We start from the raw sequence: 25,390 nt of genomic DNA on the forward strand, positions 1-25,390 counted from the left end.
TCCCTAGAACTGACATAAATATAAATAAACAGTAAAAATCATAAACACATCAGGTATCGATGCGTCCGAAAATGCCCGATCTATCAAAATATAATGGTTTTTCAATGCGTTTAACCCCGTAACGGAAAATAGCGCCCAAAGTCGAAAATGGCACTTTTTGAAAAATATTTAAAAATCTATAAAAAGTGATCAAAAGGTCGTACAGTCCTAAAAATGATATCATTGAAAATAGTATCAAATTTTGCAAAAAATGACACCACCCACAGCTCCGTACACCAAAGTATAAATAAGTTATTATCGCCAGAAGTTGGCAAAATCAAAAAAATAATTTTTGTACAAGAGGTTTTCATTTTTGTAAATGTATGAAAACATTATAAAACCTATACAAATTTGGTATCCCCTTAATCATACCGACCCAAAGAATAAAGTAGACATGTCATTTGGGGCGCTCAGCAAAAGACGTAATATCCAAGCCCACAAGAAAATGGCGCAAATGCGTTTTTTCACCATTTTCATTGCATTTGGAATTTTTTTTCCTGCTTCTGAGTACATGGCATGGAATATTTAATAAAATAAAAATTTAAGGTACAGTATGGTAACATTTACAATAAAATGGACGATGGTAATGTTATTGTTGTATGCCTTATGTTTATGAGCGACAGTTTTCCTGCTATATACCTGCATGTCATAAGAATTTAAATTAAAAAAAGGACCATGTTAAATTCAAATCTGTTTTTTTTTAAATTTTTACCGGTGTTTTGTATGCGTTGGAAAAGTGGTAGTCTTAAACGGCGAATTTTAACAGGAAAGTAGGGGGGTCGTCTTATACGCCGGAATATACGGTAGCTAAAATCTCCATGCAGTTCTTGATAAGGGTTGAGCACCAGTACCCTCTGGTTAATCATCATAGGATTAAATTGTCTGTTAATGAATCTCTGAGATTAAGGGTGCAGTCACACAGTGCATTCTTGGTGCATTTACATTTACAAAGCTGCTTACACTTCTAGAAACGAAGAAAAACGGATTCAAACCAGCCAAGTGCATGGTAAACATGTAAAAAGTCATGCACATTCAGAACGCAAAAGCATGCATTTTCAAAAACCGCTTGTTAGCATGCGTTTAGGTCACACGCATGCTTTTTTGACAGGTTTGACCAATTATCTTAATTGAAACTGGTCAAAACCGTTTTCAAAAACCGTGTGCGGTTTTTAACGCATGCGTTTTTTGTGGGACTGCTCAAAAATGCATTCAAAACTGCATGTGTGGCATCATCCTTACACCTAAAATCTTTATTCCGGTATCCTCCATGGCACTTGTTGTCTTGAAAGGTCCAGATGTTTACGGTCCTGTGGGGCTTTTGTGCAGGATTGGCAGCAATCATATTACCATATATACTCGAGTATAACCCTAGTTTTTCAGCACAAAAAATGTGCTGAAAACCCCTAACTCGGCTTATACTCTCGTCAAGGAAAAAAACAAAAAGTGAACTCCCCTTCTGACGCTCCCCTGCATCCATCGCGGCTCCGACATCGGGTACTGGCCCGTCACAGTCTTCGTGAAGTCAGCCGCATCGGCACACACTATGAAGTCATGGTGCCTGCGACGCACCGGGAGGGGCTGGCTGGCTATATAGTCGAGGGGGCAGGCTGGCTGGCTATATAGTCGAGGGGGCAGGCGGGCTGGCTGGCTATATAGTCGAGGGGGCAGGCGGGCTGGCTGGCTATATAGTCGAGGGGGCAGGCGGGCTGGCTGGCTATATAGTCGAGGGGGCAGGCGGGCTGGCTGGCTATATAGTCGAGGGGGCAGGCGGGCTGGCTGGCTATATAGTCGAGGGGGCAGGCGGGCTGGCTGGCTATATAGTCGAGGGGGCAGGCGGGCTGGCTGGCTATATAGTCGAGGGGGCAGGCGGGCTGGCTGGCTATATAGTCGAGGGGGCAGGCGGGCTGGCTGGCTATATAGTCGAGGGGGCAGGCGGGCTGGCTGGCTATATAGTCGAGGGGGCAGGCGGGCTGGCTGGCTATATAGTCGAGGGGGCAGGCGGGCTGGCTGGCTATATAGTCGAGGGGGCAGGCGGGCTGGCTGGCTATATAGTCGAGGGGGCAGGCGGGCTGGCTGGCTATATAGTCGAGGGGGCAGGCGGGCTGGCTGGCTATATAGTCGAGGGGGCAGGCGGGCTGGCTGGCTATATAGTCGAGGGGGCAGGCGGGCTGGCTGGCTATATAGTCGAGGGGGCAGGCGGGCTGGCTGGCTATATAGTCGAGGGGGCAGGCTGGCTGGCTATATAGTCGAGGGGGCAGGCGGGCTGGCTGGCTATATAGTCGAGGGGGCAGGCGGGCTGGCTGGCTATATAGTCGAGGGGGCAGGCGGGCTGGCTGGCTATATAGTCGAGGGGGCAGGCGGGCTGGCTGGCTATATAGTCGAGGGGGCAGGCGGGCTGGCTGGCTATATAGTCGAGGGGGCAGGCGGGCTGGCTGGCTATATAGTCGAGGGGGCAGGCGGGCTGGCTGGCTATATAGTCGAGGGGGCGGGCGGGCTGGCTGGCTATATAGTCGAGGGGGCGGGCGGGCTGGCTGGCTATATAGTCGAGGGGGCGGGCGGGCTGGCTGGCTATATAGTCGAGGGGGCGGGCGGGCTGGCTGGCTATATAGTCGAGGGGGCGGGCGGGCTGGCTGGCTATATAGTCGAGGGGGCGGGCGGGCTGGCTGGCTATATAGTCGAGGGGGCGGGCGGGCTGGCTGGCTATATAGTCGAGGGGGCGGGCGGGCTGGCTGGCTATATAGTCGAGGGGGCGGGCGGGCTGGCTGGCTATATAGTCGAGGGGGCGGGCGGGCTGGCTGGCTATATAGTCGAGGGGGCGGGCGGGCTGGCTGGCTATATAGTCGAGGGGGCGGGCGGGCTGGCTGGCTATATAGTCGAGGGGGCGGGCGGGCTGGCTGGCTATATAGTCGAGGGGGCGGGCGGGCTGGCTGGCTATATAGTCGAGGGGGCGGGCGGGCTGGCTGGCTATATAGTCGAGGGGGCGGGCGGGCTGGCTGGCTATATAGTCGAGGGGGCGGGCGGGCTGGCTGGCTATATAGTCGAGGGGGCGGGCGGGCTGGCTGGCTATATAGTCGAGGGGGCGGGCGGGCTGGCTGGCTATATAGTCGAGGGGGCGGGCGGGCTGGCTGGCTATATAGTCGAGGGGGCGGGCGGGCTGGCTGGCTATATAGTCGAGGGGGCGGGCGGGCTGGCTGGCTATATAGTCGAGGGGGCGGGCGGGCTGGCTGGCTATATAGTCGAGGGGGCGGGCGGGCTGGCTGGCTATATAGTCGAGGGGGCGGGCGGGCTGGCTGGCTATATAGTCGAGGGGGCGGGCGGGCTGGCTGGCTATATAGTCGAGGGGGCGGGCGGGCTGGCTGGCTATATAGTCGAGGGGGCGGGCGGGCTGGCTGGCTATATAGTCGAGGGGGCGGGCGGGCTGGCTGGCTATATAGTCGAGGGGGCGGGCGGGCTGGCTGGCTATATAGTCGAGGGGGCGGGCGGGCTGGCTGGCTATATAGTCGAGGGGGCGGGCGGGCTGGCTGGCTATATAGTCGAGGGGGCGGGCGGGCTGGCTGGCTATATAGTCGAGGGGGCGGGCGGGCTGGCTGGCTATATAGTCGAGGGGGCGGGCGGGCTATATAGTCGAGGGGGCGGGCTATATAGTCGAGGGGGCGGGCGGGCGGGCTATATAGTCGAGGGGGCAGGCAGGCGGGCGGGCGGGCTATATAATCGAGGGGGCGGGCGGGCGGGCTATATAGTCGACGGGGCGGGCTGGCTGGCTATATAGTCGAGGGGGCGGGCTGGCTATATAGTCGAGGGGGCGGGCTGGCTATATAGTCGAGGGGGCGGGCGGGCTGGCTGGCTATATAGTCGAGGGGGCGGGCTGGCTATATAGCCGAGGGGGCGGGCGGGCTGGCTGGCTATATAGTCGAGGGGGCAGGCAGGCGGGCGGGCGGGCTATATAGTCGAGGGGGCGGGCGGGCTATATAGTCGAGGGGGCGGGCGGGCTATATAGTCGAGGGGGCGGGCGGGCTATATAGTCGAGGGGGCGGGCAGGCGGGCGGGCGGGCTATATAGTCGAGGGGGCAGGCAGGCAGACGGGCGGGCGGGCTATATAGTCGAGGGGGCAGGCAGGCGGGCGGGCAGGCTATATAGTCGAGGGGGCAGGCAGGCGGGCTATATAGTCGAGGGGGCAGGCAGGCGGGCTATATAGTCGAGGGGGCAGGCAGGCGGGCTATATAGTCGAGGGGGCAGGCAGGCGGGCGGGCTATATAGTCGAGGGGGCAGGCGGGCGGGCTATATACTCGAGGGGGCGGGCGGGCTATATACTCGAGGGGGCGGGCGGGCGCTCTATATTCTCGAGGGGGCGGGCGGGCGCTCTATATACTCGAGGGGGCGGGCGGGCGGGCTATATAGTCGAGGTCTATATAGTCGAGGGGGCAGGCAGGCGGGCGGGCTATATACTGGGGGGCTATGAGCAATGCATTTCCGACCCTCTGCTTATACTCGAGTCAATAGGTTTTTCCAGTTTATTGTGTCAAAATTTGGGGGGTCGGCTTATACTCGAGTATATGCGGTAATAATTATTCTAAATATCAACCAATTCTATTTTTTATTTAATTTTAGCTTTTTTTTAATTATTAAACAATGTTTATTAACAAATGATCGTTGTTGACTGTTTTTTGTCTATTCTTCAGGTAATGTCTTTACAGTCAGGAAGAGGCGGCCAGTCAGCTAGAGGAGGCCAGACACCTTCAATGCAGACATATCGGCCGCAAAATGTACGGCCAGCCCAGTTACAGCCATCTTCTGGGCAGTATTCATATGATACACAGAGTACTCCACCTCCCACGTTTCCTAGCCTTCCAAATACTAACTATATACCACCAAGGCCGGACTACATGTGTTATCCACCGCCTGTTGCTCCACCAACACAAAGTACAATAAACCAGTGTATTCCCAGGCCAACTTATCCTGTCAGGCAAAGTTACCCGATGCCTCCATGCTTTCCTCCTGTCCCTCCTTCTACTATTGGGCCAAGTAATCCCCCACCTGCTGGCCCACCCACTGCACAAAGCACTTATCCTTACATGGTACCTCCTCTAATGCCGCCACCACCTATTATGCCCCCTCCATTGCCCCATGTTGGGTATCAACCAGTATATACTTCTAGCTATCCACCCCAATCTTTTCCACCACCACCCCCTCCACCTCAACCAGTATCTAACTTTAATAGTTACCAACCAAATTCGGCATCTTTTCAAGGCAGCAGCCATTACCGACATACAAGTCACAGTCAGTACCAAGCAGGTAAAGCACAGAGTGACCACAGGGCACCAGACAGGGGTAAGCATTATGATGCTCACCGGCACAGAGAGTACAGCCATAGTGACAGACACCGCTCAGAAAAGCATTCTGACCGCAGAGATCGTGGACGGAGTCCTGACCGAACAAGAAGACCAGAAAGCAGTCGACGTAGATCAGAGTATGAATACAGTAGGACCGCATCCCATGGTAGGACCCCTCCAAGACATGGCAGTTATGAACGTAACAGGTAGGTTACAGCTTTACTGTATATTGATATATAAATGTTTATATATCTAGTAAATCACACTACATTAATAAATGACAAATTTTCTTAGTTTTTTCTTGTGCTTTGGAAACTTGCACTAGAACTTAGGCCTCTTTCACACGAATGTATGCTCGCCTGGGCTATGGCATACAGCCACAAGCTATAGGGAGGAGAGGTGAGTTCTGCTTCATAGTGAGGCATGGTGCCTGGCTATACATACAGGATGCTCTCTCTTTTTACCGTGGACAGTATGGTGAAACACGTGTGATGGTCTCTGTACCACGGCCGGGAGCCATAGGCTTCTATGTGGACCAATATCCAGCCGCAGACTGTGTGGCCAGATACCTGTCCCCACACGTTCATGTGAAAGGGGCATTCGATCTACTAAGAGCAAGTTCACAAGGATTACTTTCTTCTGGATTTTCCAGTGGGGTAAAAACTATTAAAATCCACCACCTTTACATTCTAACTTGAGTCTGGCTTTTATGCAAGTGGACAAAAAAAAATTGTTAGATATCAGTAACAATTTAGAGCATGAGGATCAATAGCAGAGGAGTGGGCTGGCTCTGGAGGCTGTTTAGGGAGCAACTGATTTATGATGCAGGTCTGAAACAAGCCCCACTTTATGAGCAGCCCAAACAGAATCTTCCCCACTGGGCAGTCCGGCCCTGGATTTACTTGCAAATTTGTACAATTGAAATCGGCAGTAACCTACAGTTCTAGGTATTGATGTACTGTATACAATGTGCATAATCGCTTCATGTTGTTAGAGTTAATATTCACTTTAATTACATTATTCTAATACTTCTTTTACTCCATTCTTAATGGGGTTATCCAGGAGTTATTATTTTTTTTTTTTATCTATGGGGAAAAAGGGACTTTAAAAATAAATAAAACCACATAACTGTCACTTCTGGCCATTGTTTCCTATACAGAGGCTGGTGGTACCGTGTTTACCACAGCTGCTCACCTGCTGTAGCTGGAAACCAATGCTGTAGCAGGTGGGCAGCAGTGGTGGAGATGGCACCAGCATATATATAAAACAGAGGCCAGCAGCGGCACAGCTCAGGGGAGATTTTTATTTTATTTATTTCTATATACTTAACTCCTGGACAACCTTTTATTAAATGTTAATAGATTTGCTGTAATTTTCTGTAAACTTTTAAATGTTGCCTTTTACTTGAAAAAACAGTAATTAAAAGAATAAAAAGAGGAAAAAATAAATTACTATGCATTTGCTGTAGGAACTATTCACAGACTATGGTTATGACACAATTAATGAAAGCGACATTACCACTAGACATTGCCACATTTGGAGCCCACTCATATTTGCAGATATACTGTCGTCATCTGTGTTTTGCAAATAAAATTTCTTCCTTGAGAAGGATTTTTTTACAGTAAGGGTACATTCACACAACCGTTTGCCCGGCCAGCCGCCATAGGGCCGCCATACCGCTGTGCGCTAGAGAGGAGGAGGTGACCCCTACATAGAGAACAGCGGTGCACGGCTACACACACAGGAAAAGATGGTGCATGCTCTATTTTTTTTTTTTTTCCCGTGTACGGAACAGGCCGCCGTTGCCGCCACATTTGCAGCCGCATATACATCTCCTCCCCCCCACCCCCACCCCAGACGCCCGTGTGAATGCACTCTGAGGCTAGGGAATTGTAACTGCAGATAATACAGTCTGTAAGTAAGGATTAATGCAAGTATTTATTTTTTTTTATTGTAACTATAATATTTACTACTATTTGCCTTTTAAGTATACACACATTTATTTGCTTTTTTTAAGAATTGTTATATTTTCTCTTTATAAAGGGAAAGGCACAGGCATCGTGATAGCCGAAGATCCCCAAGTCCGGACAGAAGTTATAGGAAAAGAACAAGAAGGTAACTGCTATTCCTTTAGTGGAAATCCAAAGTGGATCTCCGGTTAGAGAAAATGCTAATTGGAACTTTACTTTAACATTATCAGTTATATTATATACAAACAAATGAAAAAAATAGTTTAGCAGAAGTAAACTTTTGACAAAATTGCGTAAATGAATAGTGCAGGTGATGAAAGTAAACTTTGTAATATACTTTATTTAAGAAATGTGTTCTGCAACCTTCTTTTTTCTTTCCTTTGTTACTTATTTAAGCAGTTTATGTAAATCGGCTTTCTATCCTGTCCTCCACTGACCTCTTAAAGATAAAGGTATTAGGAATTTTATCAGGTTCCTTTAAGGAAATCTATCATCAAAATTAAAGGACACCTGTCATCAGGTCTGTGTCACTAGTCCTGTCACCACTACCTGTTGGAGCAGCTCACAAGGATCCCATCCCAGCCTTTATCTAGTCAATTCATACATTAATCATTATAAAATCATCTTTTCTTTATTTTGTAAATGAGGCTGGTCACATGGTCAGAGGCAGTGATGTCACCCGTTACCCCTCCCTTCTCCTCCCCTCCCCCTGCTCATGCCTGTGTGTAATGTATAGTAAAGCATTGCTAGTGTGTGTGCTGCATCTGCTGACATGCTGCATCCTACCATACACAGGTGTGAGACACAGACATCAGCTACACAAGTACTTGACATGTTCTGCTATATCATGGCTGCCTGGAGCGGTTGTATCTCTCCTATACACACACACAGGCTGCAGGGGGCGCCAGCACCAGGAAGCACATCATTATACAGCCTTACATTATTATACAGGCTGTCAGTCATGCACTGGGGGTGTGGCTGTCCCTCCCACTCATGAATAAGCCGGGCAGCTTGAATATGCTAATGACTCATTGGACATTTCACAGGTTATTTGCATACAGCTTTAGGACCTCATTGCTTAAGTTTACAGGCATGTAGAGGGACAATGAAGGGATAGAGGCAATGCTCTCTAATGGCAGTTTATGAAAATATATTTAGTTTAGGGGAGTTTTTTGCCTGACGGGTTCTCTTTAAGCATGATAAACATGGGACACTTGCTTATAGATCGAGGCTCTGAGACTGTGGTAATCTTCATATATTTGTTATCAATGCTCTTCTTCCATCTTAAATCAACTAGTAAAATTATGCTTATGAGCCTGAGGGCTCTTGGGGGGGCATTACCAGAGCCCTGGTCTGCTGTAGTTTTACTAGCTGTTACACTGTCTCACCCTCCCTCCTGCTCCAGCAGCGCAGCTCAGCAGGATGTGCTCCTACTACAGCAGACAGGAGCTCTTTTTTGAGCCTCATGTATGATCATGTTTTTTTTCTTGTGATACATGTTTAGTTTTTCCTCTCATGGCAGGCGCAAGTTTTGCCTCTTTTTTTTTAATTTATTTATTTTTTTATTTTGTCTTTTTGTTGCAAATGTCTCAAATCCACGTGGACACAAACCATGTGAGGGGGTTATATGCAGGAGTGGACAAAATGTTAGATTTGAGGCAGTGGCCTGCACTCTAGTCACACCCCAGGGAGATGACAACAAATGAGGCTAGGGTCACACGTGTCGTTAACACATGCGTATTCAAACTAATCACAACAGCTGAGAAGAGGGAATTTGCCTAATTACATTGCATTTACAAAATACTTGTGTTAACATACATGCTAATGTAGAGTGAACAAATATGTTAGTTAACAGTGTTAACATGTGTTAATATTGCGTTAAAGTATGCGTTTATTAAACGCCATGTTCAAAGCGATGTAATTGGGCAAATCGTCTCTTCTCAACTGTTGTGATGCGTTTGAAAACGGATTTGTTAACGCCACGTGTGACCTCACCTTTAGAAGTAACCCATTCATTTCAATAAAATGTAAATGCAAAAATTTACAAATTTAAGAAATAAAACTGGTCAAACTTTCGATGCCCAGCAGGTTTATGTGCAAAATTTTAAAATATTTAAAGCATGTGAAATAATTCCAATTTACATGTTAAAACAAGGTCCGTGAAATAAAATTCTTCCTCTGCACCTGTCCTTGACCAGGTGCAGGTTTGCGCTTAAAAATTCACATAAAAAGTGATACATGAGTGAAAAGTCATGTAACGGAACATCTGGAAAATAAAGATGCATGAGGCACACTGCACAAGGTGCAGACCAAGGTTTACTTAAAAAGTGACAGCAAAAACGCAGTGAAAAGTAGAAAAAATGAGACAGTTAAACTAGCAGAAATAAAGATACATGTCCCCCATAGACTTCTATTGTCTTTCATGATCTACAAAAGGGAAAAAATTAGGACAGGCTCTAAAAATTTTTTACCCTTTTTTTTTCCCCCAAAAATTGGTTCCGTAAGACATCAGTGAAAATCATCAATGGTATGCTGAGAAAAAAAATAATGTGTGAATAAGCCTGTACAGTGGTTTTTTGACTTAATTTAAAGTATTTGCTTCCTTGTACCTGAGAGGAGTTTTTGTACATTGGAATATGGTTTTAGTGATGGGGAACAGACTATTCTAGTTCCATTACATGATTAGGCTTTCAGTCTGTCAGTTCCGTTCTTCTGAGGGTGCAGTGTCATGAAACGCAACACGTAAATTAGCTGCGTAGGAGATTGTATGTGGGGCTGGAAAGAAAGGATTAATCAGCCGGAGATTTGTTTTCATGTGGAGTCATCTTTTCAGTTCATAGCATAATAATGATGTGTGGCTCTATGAAGAGCAAATGAGTTTATCATATGTGTTTATAGTTCATCCCCTAGTAGAGACCGCAAAAGAACAAGATGGGAAGATGAAGAAAAAGAAACTGCCTCTGAAAGTCCATCATCCCGCAAAGAAAATTCCTATACTGTGTTAAAAGACAAGGATCTTCTGGATGACAACCTGCTGGACAGAAATGATGAGGACGATGAGGATTTGCTAAAACCTGTGTGGGTCCGATGCACCCATTCTGAAAGCTACTACTCTAGTGATCCTATGGACCAAGTAGTGAGTAATGCTCCCAAACTGTTTAGCTGTTTTTTTTAATATATATATAACTGTATTTATATTGAAAAGTTTTTGTTGTGTGTTTTTTAGAATTTTAAAAACAAGCAGTGTGTCACAGTACTAAACATTGCCAATATTCAGAGGCAAATGCAGAAAGAGTACACATTTAATACAGGTATAGCTTAAAGGAAATCTACCACCAGGATGACGGATCGTAAACCAAGCACACTGACAAACTGGTGTGTGTCCCCTCTGGCATTATCTGCTCTTCTTTTATCTTTTTATGCCCTGTTTTTTACAAAAAAGCTTTAAAATTTATGCAAATGAGTCATAGGGGCTTCAGGCTCCATTAACACCTATGGAGCAGGGGACCCCTCAGGTTCATTTGCATAATTGTAAAAACCATTTAAAACGGGTATAAGAAGCTAAAAGAAGAGCTTGCCAGAGGAGGCACATAGCAGTATGTCAGTGTACTTGGTTTACAATCCGTCATCCTGATGGTAGATGTCCTTTAAGTGAGCATGGAAGAGAGAGAGCAAAACCATTGAGGTACAAGGGGGCTCTTTGTGAAACAACTAATTTTAAACTACCTGCATATAGAGACATGGAGGCGGACATAGAAGGATACACATAAGGAAAATAATAAGGGTGGGGTGGTTTGGGGGTGGAGTGCGATACCTTTACCCAGTTGCAGAAGAGTAGGCCCACCATTGGGTCCTCCTTTCAGCACTCGTCTCTTCCCTTCCAGAAGTCATCCCAGAGGGCCCATATGGAATTAAATCTATCTACAGTATTTTAGAAGAAGGCTGTGAGATGCCCCATTGTACTGAGGGGTAGATTGTTTGTTTGTTTTCATCTGGCCAAGATCGGGCATCTAGCTGCAGTGAACAAATGTAGGAGTCGTCTGGAAGCTTGTTTATCCAGCAGCTTGGGGAATATTTTTTAACACACATATGGTAGGATCCAGAGGGAAGTGGTGTTTTAGGACCGAGGACAGAATGTCTACCCGGAGAAGTATCTCAACACTCTATACGATACTTTAAAAAAAAGATTATCTGGACTCAATGTTTAGTGTGCTGTCACATGGGGCATTTACATTGTGTTTAGGAGTCAGCACAAGAGCAGAAGTCATTTCGTACTGAAAATGACAGAATCCCGATTGAAGCATGCAACCCTAGTTGTATGAATGAGCTCTTAGAACTACATGGGGATGTGAACTAGTTGCTCAGAAGCTTTTAGTACTGAGACATTGGGGAACTCTGACAGTGTAGTATTTGACAACACTAGTCTTTTGCTGCATCAGATGTATCATTGTGTTGATAAATATTTCGCAGTTTAAGACTGTTAAATTCTACTTTTAGACCTACTTTTAGCTGCTCTAAATTGTGCGCACAAGCTTTTTCCCACCTTACTATAGACTACACCCCTTTCTCCAAAGGTCACATCCCTTTCTCAGACAATTTGGAAATTAAATGATTAAAAATAAATGATCCTGGGCAACACCTTGTTAAAATCCCAACTATTGGTTGAATGTGTTTATGGATCTGCAGGATATACATGGGTTTCCCTTCTTTCTAGTTATATAGTGGTATATCTGCATGTTTGCTGGCCCTCCAGTCCATCTATTGGTTGTGTATTCTATTGTGTATATATTTTTAAGATTATACATACATTTAAGGGAAAATGGCCTCTGTGACTGTTCTTTTTTTTTTTCCCCCTTATTTCCCTGAGTTTTCTTCTTGCAGAGTTTTCTTCTTGTCAGTGTAAGCTTACAATAAGGTTTCTAATGAATTTCTGGAGGAAATTTATTCCCAGGAATGCAGTTACCTGTCTAATCCCAAACCGTTGTGTGAAGTGTTATCTAAGCAAGTGAAACGGTATATCAACACATGGCAAAGAGCTGTTCATAGAGAGATCAGTGGAGCGTGGTAACACCCCAGCAGGAGCAGCAGGCAGCTAATCCGAGACCTCATTATATTAGGAGTGGACAGATAAATTGCACCCAATGATGTTGTGAAAGCACATTGGGCACATGTATAAACAGGTGGAAGAGGGAATTGGAACTGTGGAAATAATGTGTGCTGAGGAAAGAAAACAAGGCCCAACACGGAATTCCTTTTTTAACATTAAATTTATGACAAATTATTTTATTATTATTAGGGCATTTTTGAATACCACCATAGTTGCTCATTAAAAGTTAAAACGTTAACTTTTGTTAACAATTTGAAAGGGCGGATTGGGGGGGGGACTGAAATTCTGTCCGTTTGGCATAAACACTTTACTTTTATTTTTAAATAGTGATGCCAGACATGAATAAGGTTTTTATTTTAAAGGGGTTTTCCCACAAAGCAAAGTTACACTATCCACGGGATAGGGGCTAAGCAGTGGGGGTGTCAGTGCGGAGACCACCGCAGATCGCGAAAGCAAGGGGTCAGTTTAATGGAGCAGATTGTAAAAGCTCCGTCAGAGTAATGGAGCAGACGGCGGCAAATGAACGTTCTGCTCCATTAATCTCTATAGAGCTGACGGAAATTCCGGAGGAGCCACCCTCACCGATCTCCATCAGCTCCATAGATATTAATGGAGCAGAGCCGTCTGCTCCATTAGTCTGAGGAGCGGCGAGGGGTCCAAAGGACCCCTCATTTTTGCGATCTGCAGGGGTCTGATTAGCAAGTTAGGCCCTATCCACGGGATAGGGGGTTTCTTTCAAACTCCTATATCTCCTGAACCCTGGCACCTAGAAACACAATTCCGGTGTCCTATTAAGGAGGAGACTTGGCTCTTTAGTATGATTATACATCATTCATGGCTGCTTCTCAGAACAGAAAATTTAAGGATATTTACTGAACTCTTGGAAATAGAAAGCTGTAAATAATATCCTGTTTAATATGACACCAGAATTGTGTTTCTATGTGCCAGGGTCCAGGACATGTAACCATTTGAAGTTGGCCACTGTCATGACATTTATGCACAGGGCATGTGCAAATAGGACGAATATAGCCATATGGCAGTCGTGAAGGGGTTAAAGATCCCCTTTAAGAAGAATTGCTAATTGCCTCCCTAGTATTTCTAGCATATGTAGAGGTGACATTTATATTTCAATATATAACTTTAAAGGGGTTGGCCCCTTTACATCATGTTTTTGTAATGTGTGGGGGCAGGATATACATCTATTTAAAGCTCTGCACCACTTTCTTGATATGTAAAGTGAAGCCTCCTGTCTTTTACCTCATCAGCCAGACATTCCTGTCCATAAAATGGCCGCAGATGCAGGGTCATGTAATCTCTATCTGTCCATGAACATTTGCCCTGCCAGAATCTTATAATATTATTCATGAATATAAGGTCCTGGCAGGGCTATTGTTTGTGGACAGATAGAGATTACATGACCCTCCATCTGAGGATATTAAATTACCTAATATCCTGCCCCCCCCCCACACACACACAATGTGTGTGAGTTAGACTGGGTGCATACTGCTTTTATTTTCTATACGCTGAGCATATACATTGGGAAAGCACCTAACGTATATGCTTAGCGTATACATTGACAAATAGTGACAGACGGAGGCATAGTTGTTGTCTCCGTCTGACCACTATACCTCCTGTCTGTCAAACGAAAAATGCAGCATGGAAAGACTTGGCAAGCTACATCTTTTCATCCTGCAGCCGCCACCTGAGCAACATATGCGCTCGACAGGAGGGAGGACCCGCTGATATCACTGGGGAAACGCCCCATTCATTGGCAGCAGCCAATTGCCAGCTACTGCCGATGTACACTCCTCCACTGCATCCAGGGGGGTGGGGTCCCCAGGCAACTTATCTAACTGTATAGGCATACAGGTGGATACGTCTGTGCCATACGTTGTAAGGACACGTCGTAAAACCTCCTGACGTTTCCTTGCAGCTTATGCAAATAACATTATGTGAACCCAGTCTTAAAGGGAACCTGTCACCACATTTGCACAAATACAGCTAGAGACCGGTTCCTAAAGAACCCTAGTAACTAACTGATAATATAATAATCTTTTTTTATATAGCACCAGCAATTTCTGTAGCGCTTTAAAAATCATAACTGACACCCTTCTTTTACCTAAAAATTGTTTACCTTACATCTCCATGAATCACCTTTTATCTTGTATTAACTGGCATCAGAGGGGGCATGTCCTGCTTGGCCTACTCTTTCCCATACCTTATACCTCCTTACTATTTAGCAGTTTGACACTGTTAAGGAGATCGCACTGGTTTCGGACGCCATCTTGACTACTGTCCGCCATCTTAGATACAGCGGCCATCAAGTTAATGTCAAGTTAATGTCATGATTCAAACTTCATTTTATGTAACCTGTTTGCTGGCCTGTCAGCTAATACCCTTTGACATTTAATGAGAAGCCAGTCTGTCCTCGATGCTGCATGATATTAGGATTCTGGAGCCACTTATCATCTCCTTCTCAGCATTAGTATAAACAATATCTGTTTACAAGGTCTCTGAGAACTGAGCACAAGTAATTAACTTTTTTCCCAGAATGTGCTGATGACCAATAGTTTTGGAGTATACTATTCACGCCCCTTTGATGACTCTTCTGTCTGTTATATATTATGCATTTTGATGATTAAACGGGAGAAGATCTTTTCATACACTAAGAGATTGACATGTCTTAGTTTTTTTATGTTAAAGTTCCTGGTACCAGGACAACCATGGGACTCACCTTACAAAAGCCAAGAGGGCTGTTGGGGCCCTGCATAAAATATCCTTATCAGACACTATTTAGCAGAGTGACATCTCAGGTCCTTTAGCCTCTTAACAATAGCAAACGGTACCCCATGTATGTATCTGACCACATGAAGTCACATCTGCCACCATGGACTTTTACTCCTCTCCATCCTCCATGCAGGCTGCTGTGATTTCATGTGATCACATACAGGTGTATGGCTCTTAATAACTCACAGCTTTGATTTATGCTGTGCACCTGTGTTATGTCACTTGAGAAGGAACATATATAGGCAAGGTCACTGATATCAGAAAAAGATTATTTAGAAGGAAGTATCAAAACTGGATGCTGAATCGGGCGGAACAAATAGTGGGGCTTATTTACTACGGGTCTCGCTACTCACTTTTGTCGGACTTTGCACATTTTTCGGGGTTTGCACAGCTTGGACCGGTATTTAACAGGTGTCTGCTCTCGGATTGTATCGCATGCAATCGGCTGCATTGGCTTCCGTGCAACACACATTGGGGGGCGGGCTGTCGGACAATCCGACTGATTCGGACTGCATGGATTTCTATTCCTCTTTCTCCTCCATGGAGGCTGCTGTGATTAAATGTCATCAGAAAGATAGAGTACAGTATGGGTACAGAACAGATACAAGCATGTTAAATCTTCTGTACAGTGCGAGGCCTATTGGATTTTCATATTGAATACCAGATTTCTGATGGGCATGAATTACAGATAGAAGTTTATGTTTCATTATTCATAGCTTCACTATAGAAGCAGAAATAAATGAAGAAGTTATCCTGGGAATATCTAGGTAATTTAATAGTGATGGCTCTTGTTTGCGGTCTAGCAGGTTGGCATCATAGTGACTTTGTATTGGATATTGTTTCTACCCTTGATTCCCTGATGCTGTTTTTTGCACCGTGTGGGTCTCTTGTTTACTGGAAGCCATCTATGTTCACTGGAGTACTTTGGGCTTGCATGTGCTTTGTTTTTTCTTATCCAGGTATTGCATTGTTTATATTCCTGTAAGCATATGTTTGTACGTAGGTGTTAATTTCACTAGTTTGTGTTTATTTTTATATTAGTGCTTTTAACTATGATTGTCATGGAAGTATCTTGTGATCACATGAACTCCATCTCCCCCCATTGCACATAAGTGTGACGTAAGATGGAATAGGAATATATGTTAACAAGTTATCCATACATAAACCAGCCATGAGTAAGGGCGTATTATGTTTTGCTTTCATCACCAGCTTTGGTCAGTACGTGCTGTATCTGAATTTTTAAAGATGAATGCAAAATAAAGGCAAGGATTTTTCACCAACATTTGATGCTGAAGGTCAAGTTTTTCCACTTGTACAGATTTCTATCCACTGGTCAACAAGTTTTAAATGGAGCAAAACTGTGAAATATTATACACATTTAGTAACACTACATGCAAAAAGTATATCTTGGAAAAGGTGCAGTAACCTTTTTTTGTTGGGCCGTGTTCACACAGGGCGTCTAAATTGTGTATTGAAATGCAATTCAAAGGCTGAAGGAAGGAAGATCTTGGCCTGATTGCATTGTGTCAGCAACACCTTTACATAAAATCACTGTTTGTATGAATAGTGATAAGTTGGTGTTTACATTATGTAAAGTTAACAGAATGCATTCCGACCAGGCTCTTCTTTCCTGCAGCTTTTGAATTGCATTTCAAATCCCATTCCAAACCCTAGGTGTGAATGCGGTCTCACTCACATGGATGCAAACAGTCTGCTTGCTCCTATCCATATTTGTTAGTTACTTTTTTCAGAAAATGTACTACATCCAAATGATGGATAGTCAGTGGTCATTCTACTTTTGTTTTCAAAGGGGGATTCCACTGTGGTCGGCACAAGCAGGTTAAGGGATTTACATGACAAGTTTGAAGAAGAACTTGGCAAGCGTCAATCAAAAGCGAGAGCTGCTAGGCCGGCGTGGGAGCCACCAAAGACCAAATTAGATGAGGATTTAGGTAAGAAGACTATGTTCTTGTTCTGTGTGCTTGTTATCTACTCTTACTATTTTTATTAAAGCAGTGTTTTCACCATCTGTGGAGGTGTTTTATCCATGCCTAGGAAATGTTTGTTTTTTTTCTGAAGCCTGGCAATGTAGAGATTTTCAGAATGTGTAAATATTCTTGGCAGCAATATTACACTTGCATTATGTATACTCAGCATTGCATATGCATAGGAAGTATTTTTGTAGGATGTATGTTCAGATTTATTATACCTTTTAACACATTTTTAGATGTTTTGCACAGGCAGCACAGGAATATGTGTGTCACTTTGTGTCATCTGGCTATTAGCATAAATCCCTGTCGATAATGATTTAGTTTCATAAGAATTCTTGCTTTCAACTTTGACAAATGTGTGAACAGTTCATCATGTGCCTGGCTGACACCTTTTTAAAAAGCCATTATTCCTAAAGGTCAGTTTGCCATCTTGTAGCTTGCACGAATATATTCCGGTGTTCTTAAATAATGAAAATATTATTCTAGTTTCGGTATAATGTAACTTTCATACTTGCTGCATGGCCTCGTTTTTGATATTGTATGTACACGTAGTCCCTGAGTTACATACAAGATATGTTCTGTAGGTTTGTTCTTGAATTTAATTTGTACATAAATCGAACTGGTTTACAGGCAGTCTCTGACTTGTTAACTTACGAGATAAGTGGCAGTGTTTCTATCTTGTTGCTGCACGTCCGCTACACTAAATAAAGTACTTTTATACAAATATGCACTTCCTGACTCCGTCCGATGATAAAATATACATACCCCCTCCATTCATATTCACTCTGCCAGCCGGCCGCAAGCGGTGCAGACGGCCGGTAACGTCACTCGGCTACTCGCGAGTATTAAACATTGTGCAGCCAGCAGGAGACCAGTGCGGCTGCGCAAGAAGACACAGACTCGAGATTTGCAGACAACTGGGCCTGAGCCCCTACGTGTCATTTGCATATTTTTATAAAGTACTTTAGTCGGTGTAGCGGACGTGCAGGAACAAGACAGAAAGGCTGCCATTTAACCCCTAAGGTAATGAGCATTCCTTTGGTGACAGTCTACCACCTTTTAAATCTGGTGGTAGATGTCCTTTAAGAACACCTGAATTACAAACGAACCTTAGTTACAAATAGACCTCTTTACCAACTGTGACCTCTGGTGAAGCTTTCTGGATGCTGGCAATTAACTGAACTGAGTTTTATATAAAGTGTTCACAATGATGCTTTATTGATAATTCTTGTCCTCACCAAAATGTGAAAATCTGATTGTCACAGGGGCAAAAAAATACTTTGGCTGGTGTTACACTTACAAAATATATCCATACTAACTTACATACAAATCATACTTAACTACAAACCTACAGAATCTATCTTGTACGTAACCTAGGGACTGCCTGCATAATAATATAGTGTAAGTGTAACTCCAGACAAGAATTTTTTTTTCTCACTGTGTGACAATTGGATCTTCTTAATTTTGGGTTGGCATAAGAAAATGATTAATAATTAAGTACAATTGTAATGCACGTTTAATAAACCTATAGGATGACTGTGTTGAAAGCAAACAATTAATCAATGGGGCCTTTTATGAAGAGAATTTGCAGTGCACTTAGGTTGGGGTGTGACTTTCACTTATTTGGCTGGTTTAAATTTAGGGCAACATCCTAGGGAGAGTATTAGGTTTCTGTATATGGCTGGGATTGGATCGATCTTATACCACAGAAATCAATGCATGGGTTTAAATGATAATAACCCATTGCATTAAGGTTTGCATTTCTATAGTACTGGCATCATTCCCACTAGCTATTGACACACCATATTCATAACTCCAACACCCGAATTGGGCACTGGTTAGGACATTAACCCTTTCCCCCCTCCCACAGGGGGTTTTTCCCAGCCAACTTGACTTTGACTTTGACATATTGACATAGCTTCAAATTAGTCACGATCTCATATTTGAAGGCCACCCAGCCTAGGGCATCTGTGTTTTTAAACATATCTCTTGAGTTGAGCACTAAGCGGTTATTCCATAGTATATTTTATATAACAATAAAAGCTAAGTTTTAGTTATCACTTTTTGTTGTCCGGATATGGGCTTCTCTATGCCGTCTTAGGACGTTTTTTGTAATCATACTAAAAAACCCTGCCTGACAATTGGTCCATTCTTTGAAAAAAATTGAAGAGAATTAAGGTACAATACTGATAAAGATATAATATGGGTTTCCTCAGGTTTCCTCCCACACTCCAAAACATACTGATAGGTTGATTAGATTGTGAGCCCCATTGGGGACAGGGACCAATTTGGCAAGCTCTGTGTGCGCTATGTAAATAAATGAAAAATTCTTCTTATTATACTAGAAAAGAATAATGACATTTTCTTTAAATGTCTGCCTGATCTAAGGAGTTTGGTCAGGGGTGAACAGCACAGATTGCCATACTGCTTAACTTTAAAGGGCAACCAGCAGCCTAGATGCACCAACAACCACAGCACAGCACAAAATGCCAACCCAGACATTATACAGTAAATGCCACAGTACAGCAATAAATACCACCCCGGCAACCAAATAATGCATTCAGAGCAAACAAATGGTGGAGACCCCCCAGAGTAGACAATAACACTGGCGAGCCCATGATTAGATAAATACTGAAGAAACCTAGAACAGTCAATTAGGAATTCTGCCCCCGCCCAACCCCCCAGAGCTTAGGAATACTGTTTTCTTTTTCTTCTCAATGTAGAAATATATTATCTTTTGTTTGGAATGTGAATATCTGTTTATTGTGTATGGATTTCTGGAATATAGGTCTCTTTTTAAAATGCTGTACAATAAAGTAAAAGAACTCCATTGTAGTTTATATATAGGTAAATGAAATGACAAATGAGCACTTTGTGTTAGGGATTGTCGCTTGAGAATTATAGAGGACATAGAAAAAATCTAATATATAAAGAGAAGCTGCATAATTGTCATGGTTACTTTACTGAATTATATTTGTTTCTCTGATTCTCAATGCTTTTTTCTTCATGTAACTCGCTCCTTCTATTCTGCTGACAGAGAGCTCCAGTGACTCTGACTGTGATACAGATGATGATAGCTGCTCCAGCAGCTCAGATTCCGAGGTCTTTGATGTGATTGCAGAAATAAAGAGAAAAAAAGCTCATCCTGACCGTCTTCATGAAGAGCTCTGGTATAATGACCCTGGCCAGGTCTGTATACTATATATGTGCCAGGCATCTGCCAAGGCACTGGGTAACTAGAATAAGTGCATAAATATGGGTATAAATAGCCTGTGAAAAGGTCAAGGCATTAACTCAAGCAATGTAAAAATATGAGAGTCTCTTCTTCATGAGTTCAGCTGGAAAAACTTATTTTCCGACTTCGGTGTTCATCAGGAACATTGTAATATCACTTTTATTTAAATTGGTTCATACATAAATTCCTGTTTGGTGCAATGGCAAAAACAACAGGTCAACATGTTTCCTTCATACAGAGGTGTCCTATTGTGATATATTTTTTTTATTTTTATGATTTCGGAGGGGCCTTTCTTTAGTTGCACCAAAGTATGTCCTAAAAACAGCTACCAGGAATGCATTAACCACCACACACACACCATCCAGCGGGGTTTACATTCCCTGTCACATGCCGTTACCTATGCGTACTTAATAGGTTATAGCCAAAAAAGGCATTTTCCATTAGTGAGTTCAGTGAGGTCCCAGCAGCAGTAGTTCTTTTAACAGTTTTTTTTTACTGTTGACTCGCTTTGCTTCCCTTTTACAGAGATACGGCATTTTGCAGCTGTAAGAAGTGCAGGAATATTTACCTAAAGTTTTGGGGAGAATGTTTAGAAGAAATGCACTTTGATCTGGGGATACCGCCTGACCTAGCCCTGACTCTATAACAGACCCCTACTTCTTTAATAGCTACTGATTATTGCGCTGGAAAACTCTGTATAGTCGAGTATATGCTGCTCTCAAGCTCTGCCCCTGTTCACACAACCTCAGGTTTTCTAATGACTAATAAAATTTAGAGTGAGCTCAAAGAAATCACACCAAGACAAAGTATAGTATATCATCTCACTCTGTGTGCAGCAGTGTTGCCATGAGGCTAGGCAGATGTGAGATGCTTTATTTGCATCACAAAGGATTATACAGAACTTTCAGTGGGGAAGGACCTGGCCTTGATTAGTTAAAGATAAAAAGTAATGTCAATAGTTCATTGGTTAGTAAATTATAACATAGGCATCGCAGAAACAAAGGCTCTTTTTTTCCTGGAATTAGTAGTATCGTAAATCAGCCAAAGCCCACATTCTTTCACTGCACAGCGGAATGTTATCAATCTTCATCCATAGTCTGGCATCATCTTAGTTTCAGCATTTAGCAAGCATATAAAATAAAAAAAACATTTTCATTAAACATATAACAATGCTTCATAATGTAGTTAAAATCTTTTAATTAAAAAAAATTATCCTTTTTACCACATTCTGAGGTCAATTTTTTCATACTGTGGTGTACGGAGCAGTATAGAGTAATTTTTTTTTTGTGGCTTGATCTGCTATCATTTTGGAAGTATGACTTTTTATTCACTTTTCATAAAATTTTTATGTACCATAATTGTAAATTGTTGATTTTGCTTATGATCTGTATTGGCCTTCATGCACTGATTGCAGTGTGCAGTGCGATGGCCTTTGTGTCCTTAAAAGTACAGTTCCGTTTTTAATGTATTATTTAAGATAAATTCAGAAGATTTATAACCATGAGATGATATTTGTCTATTTCTGTTGTTCCATGTTTTATTAGATGAATGTTGGACCACTATGTAAGTGCAGCATTAAAGCCAGGCGAACAGGAATCCGGCACAGCATTTATCCAGGAGAGGAGGTAACTGATGTTTATATAGCCTGCATAAAACATTGCTCTACATGTTTCTCCAGAAGACCACCACCTTGTCTAGACCAGATTTATTATAACATATATTCAGCTCCACTATATAGTATGTATACTGGACGTCATTGAGAAAACAGCCTCACACCCCCATCCGTCCACACACTTCTTGTAGAACAATTTGTCAGCTTTTAGTAGTCACCTCAGAGGTTTTGCTGTATTTGTGGTCATCTTAATCCTAGGTCAGTTAGGCCTCATGTAAAGCATTGCAGTATAAGTAGGTGCTTGAGATATGCAAAAGTGACCTGAAAATGTCTTGAAAACATTATCATTATCCCTTCCTGGATTTTTCTCACTTTCCATAAACCCCTTGACACAGTTCAGTTTCTGTGTCATCTCTCTCTATAAAGAACAAGCTTCACATTAGAGAAAGTGTCTCCTGTGTTAATACTGGAGTGTGTATCCAAAGCCAGGTTTATGGCAAGATTTCAGTAACTATGTTAATTATGTTAAATCAATAGCAATTTAAGCATTTAAATATTCAGCTTTTTTTATAACGGCAAAGAAAATTGCTGTTAAGTATGTAAATTTTGATAACCAATATGAATCATTTGTGAACAATGAGTGTAGGGTGAATTATCCTTTTATATATTTCCGTAAATGTTAAAATATTGGTTGAAATATTGGCTTGCCCCATTTGGCTTTAACAGAGAGACAAAGGATTGCAGATTTCACCATAGCAACAAGCTGCAGCAGTCGAGTGCTTAATTCAAATCTCCTGTCTTTAAAAAAAAAATGGGTCCCAAGTGCTTAGGATTTTAGGAAGGAATTAATAGTAGGTGTGTTTGTGATTATCATATTTTTTGTATACAGCCATGTCAATCATAACATTACTAAAGCCAGATTATGCCTTTTCTCCAGCGTGTGTTTTGTTGTTGTTTCTTTTTGCATTGTTTTATGCTAAATAACCCATAACTTATTTTCTACTTTTCTTTCTGGCAGTCCATCAAATCATGCAGGCCCATGACAAATAATGCGGGACGTCTTTTTCACTACAGGATTACAGTGTCTCCACCAACAAATTTTTTGGTAAGTATTTCCGAAATTGCTACAAAATATTTTGGTGTAATAATTCAATATTTCTTAAAATCCTTCTTCAACATCTAATGAGAAAAAGTCTAATATAATAACCCTATATACATAGCTCTATTAACTTTACATCTCACATCCTCGTTGAGATTTTTTGCATACAGCAGACCCCAGTACACAAAGGCATTTTCCAATTCAATGATATTATGACTCTTAGGTACAGCACTACCGAGGCTCAGGCACTGTGCGAGAAGGTATCTTTATAGGGCTTGGCCACTTATGCCATGTTATACTTGCCGTGTAAGTTTTTTTTTTTCCGTTCACTGCTAGGAACCTGGGGTTATGATGAACCTTTTGGAAACATATCTCCGGACTTCCTGTGACTTCCCTTTTCCCTCTCACGAGAGAGGTGTACCTGCCCCCAAGGACAGAAAAGCTGACTCCACCTCGGTTGCCTCAGTGGTTTCCTGTCCCTGGATAGTCAGGGTTTCCAGGTGTGTGAGGTGTAAACAGTGTTGTGGGTCCCATCACCCTGCGGGCGGCACACGCCAGAAGTAGAAACCTTACGGTCACGTGACCTGTAGGGTAGGAATTTAAAAAAGGAATGACTGGGCACAGTAATCGTGGTGCTTTCTAACTTCTAGCTCCACTAGCAACCAACTAAAACCACAGATTGGCAAGCCTCCTCTGGATTCCCTAAGCCGCGAGGGCCCAAAACAAGGTCAATCTTCTGCTAAAACTCCATCCATGGTGTGTCCTGTTTTAAGGGGGGCCTGGTCCCTGTTGGTGAGTTAGCCTGACCCAGCTGATTAAAGGGTACTAATCTTAATTCTATTGCTTTTCTTCTTTTCAAACTGATGATGCTCCTCCTAAAAAAAAAAAACGACAAAAAACAGACTGATCACAGGGAGTGTAGAGTTTGTAATGATAGGCTTCCCTCCTCCAGTTACTAAAATAGACATATCCGTTTCTAAATTGTCTTGTAGATACTCCCTACCCTTTTAAGTCTCAGAGATCCTAAGGATAAGAAAGTGGATACTTTTCCACATAGGACCTGGGAATCCTCTTCTGCTGCTTTTTAAGCCAAATGTAGCTGCAAAATGTGTGGCCCGTCTTTGTGCTTAATACTTTGTTTCAACTGGGAAATCCATGCAAAGTCCCTGAGCTATCTGATTGAAGATTTGGGGATGCCAGGTAACCTCTAAAAATAAGCTTTGTGGCATCCCATGTCAAGGTGAATTTTTTTTTTGCGTGCAGACCAAATCCTTTTGTAGATGTAGACTGTTTTGCAGCCAAACAGGAAAAGATAGAAGAGGCAGTTGGAGAACCATGTGAGTCTGAGAATGCTAAGAAGCCAAGTTCCCAATGATGCCAGGTCTCCAGTGGGGCGTAGACCCATTTGCTTTCCGCTTGGGAACATATTTCTGATTTCAACTAAAATGTATTGAATCAAAAGCATAACGGTGCCTTACAATAGGTCACAGCGTAACATATGCTGGGAACATATTTCAAATAGCAAGTGGGGTTTAGACGACATATCGACTTGCCTAAAATTAGAATTAACGTCCCATCCCCCTTTCCGTTTCAAAATAATCTCCTTGAGGGGAATCCTGGCCCAGAAAACTGTGGAAGCAGATGTAGAATCTCTTTTAGGGAAAGAAGTCATGTTAGAGGTTAGAGGTGCCAGAATCAGAAAAAGGTTCAGGTTTTTACTCCACCCTTTTCAATATAAAAAAAAAAAAACACGGATCATTCAGGACTATCATAAATTTAATACCCAAGAACAAGTTTCTAAGGGTAGAAACAGACCTTACGATGCATATCACCATGTCCCCAAAGATTTCTCAGGGTGGCAGTTCCATGTTTGTGCTCTACCCTTTCCAGGGCTTTCACAAAACTGGTTACAGCAATGGCTTTTTATGTCAGGAAATTCAGAAATAGTGGTGGAACAGCATCATTCAAAAACTGGTGCTTCAAGAGTTGCCCCATTGGTAACTGACCTGTTAAAACCCCTTTTAAGCAAATGTATTACTTCCAATCATAGACTGCTTTCCAGAGGTACTTATAGTGCCCTACAGATAAGTAAATGAGACCGATTCTTCATAAACCCATCTTTAATCTACATGGCATATAATAATTTATGAGCCTGAGGTTGAAAACCGGAGCCAAAGAAATGTCATTTTACCTGTCTTTTTCTGAATAACTTTGCAGATT

At 43.0% G+C, this 25,390-nt stretch overlaps 1 protein-coding gene across 1 annotated transcript in view; it reads left to right on the forward strand.

Annotated features, from left to right (window-relative positions):
• The window catches only part of DROSHA (drosha ribonuclease III), a 176,059-nt gene that overhangs the window by 2,764 nt on the left and 147,905 nt on the right, over positions 1-25,390 (forward strand). Inside the window, exons 2-8 of the mRNA XM_072152739.1 lie at positions 4,719-5,575; positions 7,413-7,484; positions 10,238-10,475; positions 17,044-17,185; positions 20,262-20,413; positions 22,004-22,084; positions 23,090-23,176. Of these exons, the coding sequence (XP_072008840.1) occupies positions 4,719-5,575; positions 7,413-7,484; positions 10,238-10,475; positions 17,044-17,185; positions 20,262-20,413; positions 22,004-22,084; positions 23,090-23,176 (1,629 nt within the window). The remainder of the gene's footprint in view (positions 1-4,718; positions 5,576-7,412; positions 7,485-10,237; positions 10,476-17,043; positions 17,186-20,261; positions 20,414-22,003; positions 22,085-23,089; positions 23,177-25,390) is intronic.

This window comes from Engystomops pustulosus, chromosome 5 (genome assembly GCF_040894005.1).
Source record: "Engystomops pustulosus chromosome 5, aEngPut4.maternal, whole genome shotgun sequence".
In the NCBI taxonomy this organism is placed as follows: domain Eukaryota; kingdom Metazoa; phylum Chordata; class Amphibia; order Anura; family Leptodactylidae; genus Engystomops; species Engystomops pustulosus.